Source organism: Zea mays, chromosome 8 (assembly GCF_902167145.1).
Source record: "Zea mays cultivar B73 chromosome 8, Zm-B73-REFERENCE-NAM-5.0, whole genome shotgun sequence".
Lineage (NCBI taxonomy): Eukaryota > Viridiplantae > Streptophyta > Magnoliopsida > Poales > Poaceae > Zea > Zea mays.
Window position 1 is genome coordinate 28,451,638 of NC_050103.1, and position 9,577 is coordinate 28,461,214.

General features: G+C 56.4%; 1 protein-coding gene across 1 annotated transcript; it reads left to right on the forward strand.

Annotated features, from left to right (window-relative positions):
• The first annotated feature begins 7,444 nt into the window (after window positions 1-7,444).
• Window positions 7,445-9,329, forward strand: LOC103635001 (cytochrome P450 71A1). Its single transcript, XM_008657574.4, has 2 exons — window positions 7,445-8,452; window positions 8,557-9,329. The coding sequence occupies exons 1-2, from the start codon at window positions 7,496-7,498 to the stop codon at window positions 9,193-9,195; spliced, it is 1,596 nt and encodes a 531-aa protein (XP_008655796.3). The 5' UTR covers window positions 7,445-7,495; the 3' UTR covers window positions 9,196-9,329.
• Window positions 9,330-9,577: the final 248 nt, after the last annotated feature.

Genomic DNA, 9,577 nt, shown 5'->3' on the forward strand with positions numbered 1-9,577 from the left:
GAGGGATTCCCACGCCTCTAGGATACGGATACCTCACTCGTCCCTTCCGCGAAAAGCAACTCTCGCTCACACAAACATCCCTGTTACCGACAGAGTCCAGATGCTCGAAACAGGAGGAAAAAAGACGCAGCTTGGCGAGCGCGGCGAGGGCGTGTTCTTCTGGCCTCGGCGGCCGCAGAAAGCACACGCTACAAGATGATCTGATCCTGCAGGCTCGGGTCTTCACGCCGAAGGGAGCCGTAGCACCCTCGGCATCGACGACGTCTTCAGCAAAGCCCGACCCAGCCTCGGGCGGCGCCGCGGTCCAGGGGCTCCCCCGGGAATCCGGCCCGAGCAGGCGGCTCAACCGGTTACCCCTGGGGCCTCGGTCAACCGGCTTCCAAGGGCGCCAGCCCGATCCGAGGCCTCGACTGATCGACTTTGGCGTCAGCCCCGCTAACGGACAACACGGCTAGGCTCCGGCCAACCAGGTTCCCATTCTCGAGCCAACTCCGCCTCTGTTCATACTGATATCGCTACCCCTGGCCTCGGTCCACCGAAGGGCGGCCGAGGGGTCTCTTCAACTAAGCTAGAGGAGCCCCAGACGACAAGGCCGAACGGGCCGAGGGATTCCTACGCCTCCGGGATACGGATACCTCACCCGTCACCTTGACACGGGGCAACTCATGCTTGGTAAAGCGGTTCAGATAATCAACGGGCGAGACTTAGTGCTCGAAAATGAGGAAAAAACACGGCTCAGTGCCGAAATTACATACACGTTCAGGCCTCGACAGCCGCAATGAACGAGGACCACTGGCATACGAGATGCCACTACCAACGGAACTCCGGTTCCCCCTCCGCAGGTATGAACAACCCCACTCCGAGGGGGAAGGCCTGTGGAGCAACGGAAGGCCGACGAATGGTGCGCCGTCACCCGCTCCAGCAGCGGCGACGACGACGCCTTCTGCTCCGAGGGACCAAGCAGCGGCAACGCCGACCTCAGGCTCGATGCCGCTGCCAGGAGGCCCCCGCCCGTGCCAAAACTTGTGAGGCAAGGACGGGCAGAAGGCCATAGAGTTGGAGGTCAGCCCATGGCCGGCCCCGGCCATCTCGCCGGCAGCAGAACCTCTTCAAGCTGCCGTGGCGGATGCCGGCACCGCGAGTGGCTCCGAAGCCACTCACGCCTGAAGGCCAGGCACGCTGCAGCTGCCAGCGCCACGGACGACGGCCGCCTTTCCCTCCGATCACTGAGTGAAGGAGCGGGCCGCCGCCCACGCGGGGGCCGACCTCAACTCGGCGCACTCCCCTCCCCAGCCCTGGTGATGAAAATCCTTGAGGCTGAGGGAGGGGAAGAGGCCGCGGCCCGGCTTGCTTTCCCTCACCATCGAGTCGGAGGTCGCCATCTCAGGTGACCGCCGGCGGAGGGGAGCAGCCGGGCAGCATGATGAAAATCCTTGAAGCCGAACGATGGCTGAGAGGTACCAACTCCCATGGAGTTGCGTTCCTCCAACGAGGAGGCGGAAAGGCGGCGGATACCCCCCATTCGGGGGCTTGGAAGACGGGAAGACCCGACGCTTAAGGGAGGAAGAAGACATGGTTGCCTTACGAAAGGAGCCCCCCTCCTTTTAAAGGCAACTCCCCCTACGTGCGCCCCCAGGCGCCGCGGGCCGAGTCTTCTCCAACACGCTCCAAGGCCCTCCCCTGCGACTCGGGGGCTGGGTCCCGCATATCATGCAAGCCGGCTCAGGGCAGAAGAAGCCAAACCGCCGCGCATGGTGCACACGACCGTCCAGCGGTTACAGGCGACCCCCCATTTTCGCCCAGACCAACGGGCAGAAGGGGCGGGCAGCCATGCAGGCGGCATGCAACCGCGCCAGATGGACGCGCTTCTCCGACTTCTGACACGCCAGCTTGGAACCCAGGCCCACGCGTCGAGCAACCAGCGCGCCAGTTGCTGCATGCAAGCAACCACACCGCCACTTGTGCCACCATCGCGCCTCTTCGGTTGCGAAGCCTATGCCACGACTCGAGGCGACCCAACAGCGCCAGACTGGCGCATCGGTCAAAGCGACCGAAAGTGGGCCGGCAGTAATAGCGGTGGCAGGCGGGCGGGCGCAGCGGTCACGTCGTCAGCCAGGCTCACGTCCCATCCTGAGACAGCAAGAGAGCCTCCTCTCACGGCGTGAAGACGGTGCACCCGTGACCCGAACGGATCGCACGCGCGCAACGGCCGCCCCGCCAACCACTCGCCCCGTCGCATTAACTCCGCGGCGGGACACGCGGCGCCTCTGGTAGGAGGAGCGCGCGACGCTTCACCTTCGCCGCAATAACCGCGTCAGAAAAGGTACGCCACGTCGTCCGATTTCGTATCCTTTTCCGTTTTCCTCTTTCTCTATCTCTTGCAACAGGGACCGGGAAAGGGGGATACCCCGAAAGGGATCCTTCTCCGCGAAGGAACCGGGCTCCGAGCCCCCCATTACTGATCAGGGGTTCGAAGGCTGGCCCCCCGAGGGTTCAACAGTCGCCTCAGATCGCGTGGGCCCGACACCCACTACTGGTCAGGGGTTCGAAGGCCAGCCCCCCGAAGGGCTCCATGGCCGCCTCAGGCTACTCGGGCTCCGCGCCCATTACTGATCAGGGGTTCGAAGGCTGGCCCCCGAAGGGTTCACAGTGGCCTCAGACACCGAGCGAGGGATGACCAGGGGTACGTTCGATACATAACCGAGGCTCGGGCTGCGCTCCCGAGGTACCCTAGGACATTTCCGAGACCAGCGGGAACGATCTTGTAACGGAATCCCATCGGAGGGAGGCATCGAGCCCTCGGACCCCGTCGCCAGGGGACCGGGTCCGGCAAATCACCCGCAGGTACTTTTGGGCGTGCCTCTGGGCCCCTAGCCGACCCCCAACGAACGGGGCACGGACGTCCACTCGGATTACCCGCTTGCAGCTCACCGGAGACACCATGTTCGGTGCCCATCGAGGGTAACATGGCGCACTCCCCCCCTCCTCCTTGCGGAAAGGCGACGTAGGGGCGTATGTAAAAAGCCGAGTCTGTCCCTGATCGTCCTCTCGCCCTGTGCAGAGGCTCGGGGGCTGCTCTCGCAAAAACCGGCTCCGGCCAAATCGTTGACAGCGTCAACATACCAGCCCGAGAGCTTGGGCCCCGACCGTGCACCCGGGCTACGGCCAGTTCGCATGAGGGAACGACCAGACCAGCCGAAGCGTTAAGCGAAGTATTAAGACCTCGAAGGAGTGTAACCACTCCTCCGAGGCCTCGGGGGCTACACCCGGCGGGTGCGCTCGCGCGCACCCACCGGAACGAAATGCAACCGAGAAAGGCTGGTCCCCTTGCAAAAAAGTGCGACAAAAGCCTCCAAGCGAGTGCTAACACTCCCTTCGAGGCTCGGGGGCTACTGTCGGGGACCATAATTAGGGGTACCCTCAAGGCGCCTAATTCTCAGCTGGTAACCCCCATCAGCATAAAGCTGCAAAGGCCTGATGGGCGCGATTAAGTCAGGGATCAGTCCACACGAGTGACTCGATCACGCTTCACCCGAGCCTAGCCTCGGCCAAAGGCAGCCGACCTCGAGAGACTTCCGTCTCGCCCGAGGCCCCCTTTTTATGGCGGACACATCACCGGCTCGCCCAAGGCCTTGGCTTCGCTCAGAAGCAACCTTGACTAAATCACCACACCGACTGACCAAATTGCAGGGGCATTTAACGCAAAGGTGGCCTGACACCTCTATCCTGACACGCGCCCCCGGCAGAGCCGAGGTGACCGCCGTCACTCCACCGCTCCACTGGCCAGTCTGACAGAAGGACAGCGCCGCCTGCGCCACTCCGACTGCAGTGCCACTCGACAGAGTAAGTCTGACAGGCAGTCAGGCCTTGCCAAAGGCGCCACGGCGAACTCCGCTCCACCCGACCCCAGGGCTCGGACTCGGGCTAAGACCCGGAAGACGGCGAACTCCGCTCCGCCCGACCCCAGGGCTCGGACTCGGGCTAAGACCCGGAAGACGGCGAACTCCGCTCCGCCCGACCCCAGGGCTCGGACTCGGGCTAAGACCCGGAAGACGGCGAACTCCGCTCCGCCCGACCCCAGGGCTCGGACTCGGGCTAAGACCCGGAAGACGGCGAACTCCGCTCCGCCCGACCCCAGGGCTCGGACTCGGGCTAAGACCCGGAAGACGACGAAACTCCGCCTCGCCCGACCCCAGGGCTCGGACTCCGCCCTGGCCTCGGCCAAACGACTTCCGCCTCGCCCGACCCCTTGGCTCGGGCTCGGCCACGGCAACAGAAGGCAGACTCAACCTCGGCTTCGGAGGAAACCCCACGTCGCCCTGCCTAGGGCACAGACCGCCACGTCAACAGGAGGCGCCATCATCATCCCACCCCGAATCGACTCGGGTCACGGAGAACAAGACCGACGTCTCATCCGGCCAGCTCCGCCAGAGAGGCAATGATGGCGCTCCACAAGCTCTATGACGACGGCGGCCCCCAGCTCTCTTACGGAAGCAGGACAACGTCAGCAGGGACTCGACCGCTCCAACAGCTGTCCCTCCATCAGGCTCCGCCGCACCTCCGACAGCCACGACATCACGCCAGCAGGGTGCCCAGATCTCTCCGGCTGCCACATTGGCATGTACCTAGGGCGCTAGCTCTCCCTCCGCTAGACACGTAGCACTCTGCTACATCCCCATTGTACACCTGGATCCTCTCCTTACGACTATAAAAGGAAGGACCAGGGCCTTCTCAGAGAAGGTTGGCCGCGCGGGACCGAGGACGGGACAGGCGCTCTCTTGGGGCCGCTCGCTTCCCTCACCCGCGTGGACGCTTGTAACCCCCCTACTGCAAGCGCACCTGACCTGGGCGCGGGACGAACATGAAGGCCGCGGGACTTCCACCTCTCTCACGCTCGGCTCCGGCCACCTCGCCTCTCCCCCCTTCGCGCTCGCCCACGCGCTCGACCCATCTGGGCTGGGGCACGCAGCACACTCACTCGTCGGCTTAGGGACCCCCTGTCTCGAAACGCCGACAGTTATAAACTAGTAGAATCCATATGACAGAATATAATATAGGTGGGCATCAGACAACTCTTGCAACTTAATGCATAAATAACATAATAAAAAGTGCTTGTAAAATAGGGTTTATATATGGAGGCTTGCCTTAATTGGTAGCTTGTATTATATTGTGTTAGTAGGCTCCATCTTCACAACCATATCAAACAACATCTTTAGAACGGGCCCATGTCTATATAGCCATGTCAAATGGGTATGTTTGGTAGAGCCACACACTTGTTAGAGTTTTTTGAGTAGCCCCTCTTGAATGATGCTGTGTCTTATTGAAACTCTAAAAATTTAGTACAAAAAATGGAGAAAGAGTGTATTGTGCCGCTAGATAGCACTTGTTTGAGAAACTTTAGTAAAATTCATAAAAGGAAAAAAAGAGTACGATAATAGCCTTCATGGTATAGCAATATTTAGAATTGCAAGATTAAGATCTTCTAAATATAAAGTTAGGTTTATTGTCACACCCGGTTTTAGATAGGTAAATAAACATATAACATGTGTATGTCAAATCAAGATTTCACACAATTACATACATTGAATAACACACCATACTGCTCAAATTAACATAGTATAGCGTTATATTACGAATTCAACATTCGACTGTGATGATTAAACATAAATAATAGTTTTAACATGATTTAAGACTAAATGACAAGGGACCCACATAGAGAGAGAGAGTAGAGCAAGACAACAAAAGGTGGTCAGAGGTTACCAAGGTGCAGGGTTCACAAGGCCGAACGACTAATCAACCCGCCTGATAAGGTCTCATCAACGATTTTCCAATTCAAATTTGAGAAATTTTGTAAATTTTGATGGCAATTTTCTACTATGGATTATTTGTTGATTTCTGCTGAAATTAAATTTTAAAATACACAACCGAATTCAAACTAAAAATAAAAAAGTTTTGGAACCAGGAATCTACTAGATGAGGTGGCTAGCCTATGGAGAATGCCGATTTATCGACCTAGGGTGCTGATAAACCGACAGCCGAGTAGTAGCTAGGTTAGGGGTTCCCTCTTTTCAACTTGAAATCTTTTTTAAGTAACCACGGCTATTTGCAATATAGGATAATAATACTTGTAATAATAGTAGAGTGTGCTTTATTTGAAAAAAAGAGGTTCGGCTTATCTAACTCTGCCGTCGATTTATCAAATATAGAACCGATTAATCAGTTTTATTGGACGATAAATCGATGACAAACTGGTCCAATTCAAAAACTAGTTTGGATTTGAATTTCGCTGGTTTTTACCGATTTATCGTGCGAGTCTGGAGTGTATACGTGTACCACGCAATGCACCTATTAAAACATAATAGACCTGTTTTGTTAGCTTCTCCCCGTAGCCTGGCTGCATGAGTTAGGCCAGCGGAAGCCTGACTCCAGAGATGCGACCAATTTACTGGCGCCTGCAGAGCCGGGTTCAGGGTGCTTTAAGTATCGTGCGAGTCTGACTCCACATCTGCACGCAGATAACCAAACACATATCTCGCACGTGTAGAGTCTGGTTGACAACAATTAACACCAATTCATTACATCCCGCGATACAAGTACTATCAAATACAAGCAACCAAACACCTGAAATGGCCGGCTGGTTCAGGACTTCAGAATCAGATGGCAAGTTTGCATTGGCAACGAGAGTGTAGTACGTGTGGACCCTAAAACAGTTGTTGCTGTACCCCGAAAAAGAGAGGAGAAAGTGACATTTTTCTTTTCTTTTTTTACGTAGACATGCATGCGTTCAATCATGAGGCAGCTCAAACATGTCTCTCCAACCCATCGCCCTCCGCTCACGGTCCTTTCAAAAAAAAAAACCTAAATCAGTACAGATATGGCTGATTGAGCCAGCACCCCTCTCATTTATAAAGGCTATTTCACATTCCCAATATACCACTAACTAAAGTACTTGTCATGGAACACAATCTTCCAACTCCACACTTGCATGCCATAACTCAAAAGATAAGTTGTATAAAGTCATGTCTCCGTTAGTCCATCCAACTCAATCCAAGATGTTACTCTATTGATTTTTCACTCATCGCAAGCTCAAACTATAAATGTGCATATTAACCTTTTGTTCGTATTTATTTTTGTCTCTAAAAGAACCAAAAGCCAACAAAAATATAGGAACCTAAGCTGTTTTTTTAGAAGTAGCTGCTTTTAGAATAGTACAGATTTGAAGTTTTGAAAGAACCTTGAACCATGCTTTTGACTCTTGGCTTCTGAATTTAAAGTAGTGAAATATAGAGATGTTTCATAGTTGATTTAGAAAAACAAAAACAAAAGGTACTTCTGATCTTATTTTTTTTCTCATTAGGAAATCCAGTCAGATTCGAAACCATTTGACTTGAGACAATTTTATTTTACGTCGCTTGAACAAAGCATATAACGAAACGTCTCCGACGCCTTCACTTTCCAAACGTTAGCCTTTTCCAATCAGGGAGAGAGCTCAAACATGGCACTCGAACCCGTCGCCCTCCTGCTCACGGTCCTCGTCGCCGCGCCGCTCACGGTCCTCCTCCTCCTCTTCCTCGTCGCCGGCAACAAGAGGCCCGCTCGTGCTGCTTCTCCCACGCCGCGCCACCGCTTGAGGCTGCCGCTGCCGCCGTCGCCGCGGGGCCTCCCGCTGCTGGGCCACCTGCACCTGCTGGGCTCGCTGCCGCACCGCGCGCTGGCGTCTCTGGCGCGCGCGCACGGCCCCGTGCTGCTGCTCCGCCTGGGCCGCGTGCCCACCGTGGTCGTGTCCTCCGCGGCCGCCGCCGAGGAGGTGATGCGGGCGCGGGATCTGGCGTTCGCGAACCGGCCCGCGAGCGCCATGGCCGAGCGCCTCCTCTACGGCCGCGACGTCGCGTTCGCGCCCTACGGCGAGTACTGGCGCATGGTGCGCCGCGTCTGCGTCGTCCACCTCCTCAGCGCGCGTCGCGTCGGATCCTTCCGCCGCGTCCGAGAGCAGGAGGCCGCCGCGCTGGTCGCACGCGTCGCCCGGGACAGCGCCGGTGGCGCGGCCGTCGGCCTCAGCGATCTCCTCACCGAGTACGCCAACGCCGTCGTGTCGCGCGCCGCGTTCGGCGACGAGAGCGCGCGCGGGCTGTTGGACGAATTCGACTCCGGCCGTCGGCACAGGAAAGTGCTCACCGACTTCCAGAAGCTCCTGGGGACGACGCCCGTTGGGGAGGTGCTGCCGTGGCTGGGCTGGGTGGACGCCGTCACGGGGCTGGAGGGGAAGATCAGGCGGACGTTCGAGGGGCTCGACGGGTTGCTCGAGAAGGTGATCGATGACCACCGGCGGCGGCCTCGCAGCGGGGAGGACGGCGGTGACCGGGACTTCGTGGACGTGTTGCTGGACGTCCACAACAAGGACCAAGAGCACGGCATCCAACTAGAGACCAACGAAATCAAGGCCATCATCTTGGTAATAAATTTATATGACATACCGATCCATGAATTCATTTCATATTTGTTATATTTGAATATGATATGGTTCATTCGTGGTTGCCCATTTAAATTACTCGGCAGGACATGTTCTCGGCAGGCACGGACACGACAACCTCGGTGATGGAATGGGCCATGGCGGAGCTCGTCACCCACCCGCGCGCCATGCGGAGAGCCCAGGACGAGGTCCGCGCGGCGGCGGCCGGCTCAACCGGCGTCAACGAGGACCACGTCGCGCAGCTGGACTACCTCAAGGCCGTGCTGAAGGAGACGCTTCGGCTGCACGCGCCGGTGCCACTGCTGGTGCCCCGGGAGCCGCCGGCGGACACCGAGATCCTGGGGTACCACATCCCGGCGCGCACGCGCGTGCTGGTCAACGCCTGGGCAATTGGCCGGGACCCAGCGACGTGGGAGCGCGCCGAGGAATTCGTGCCGGAGAGGTTCTTGGGCGGCGGCGCCGCAGCCAACGTCGGCTTCAAGGGGCAGCACTTCGAGCTCCTGCCGTTCGGCGCCGGCAGGAGGATGTGCCCTGGGATCGCGTTCGCGGAGGGAAGCGCCGAGATGGCGCTGGCGAGCTTGCTGTATCATTTTGACTGGGAGGTGAGCCGGGGCCAGAACCGGGAAGGGACGTCGTCGCTGGACATGACCGAGATGAGCGGGATAACCGTGCATATCAAGTCAGGTCTGCCGCTTGTAGCCAAGCCGTGGAGTGGATCCCCTTGAACTAGTAGGAGAAAAATATTGTCAGGGCGCATGCTTTTTTGCACGTAAATTCGCGTCTATATATATATATATATATATATATATATATATATATATATGATGGTTTATATTTGAACTTCTATATATTTGTGTTATTGCATTTTTATTGTTCATTTATCAATTATTATTATTATTATTATTATTATTATTATTATTATTATTATTGTTATTGTCGTCGTCATCGTCGTCATCTAAGGTAGTGGTAGTCTTATATATCTAAATTTAACTAGGAACCGAAATCGAACCGAACTAGGAGGTTCATACACTAATTGGCATCACACTCGAGCACACACAATAAGAGCCACTTTATAGAGGCACTCCAACAAGCCAGAATTTTAGTATA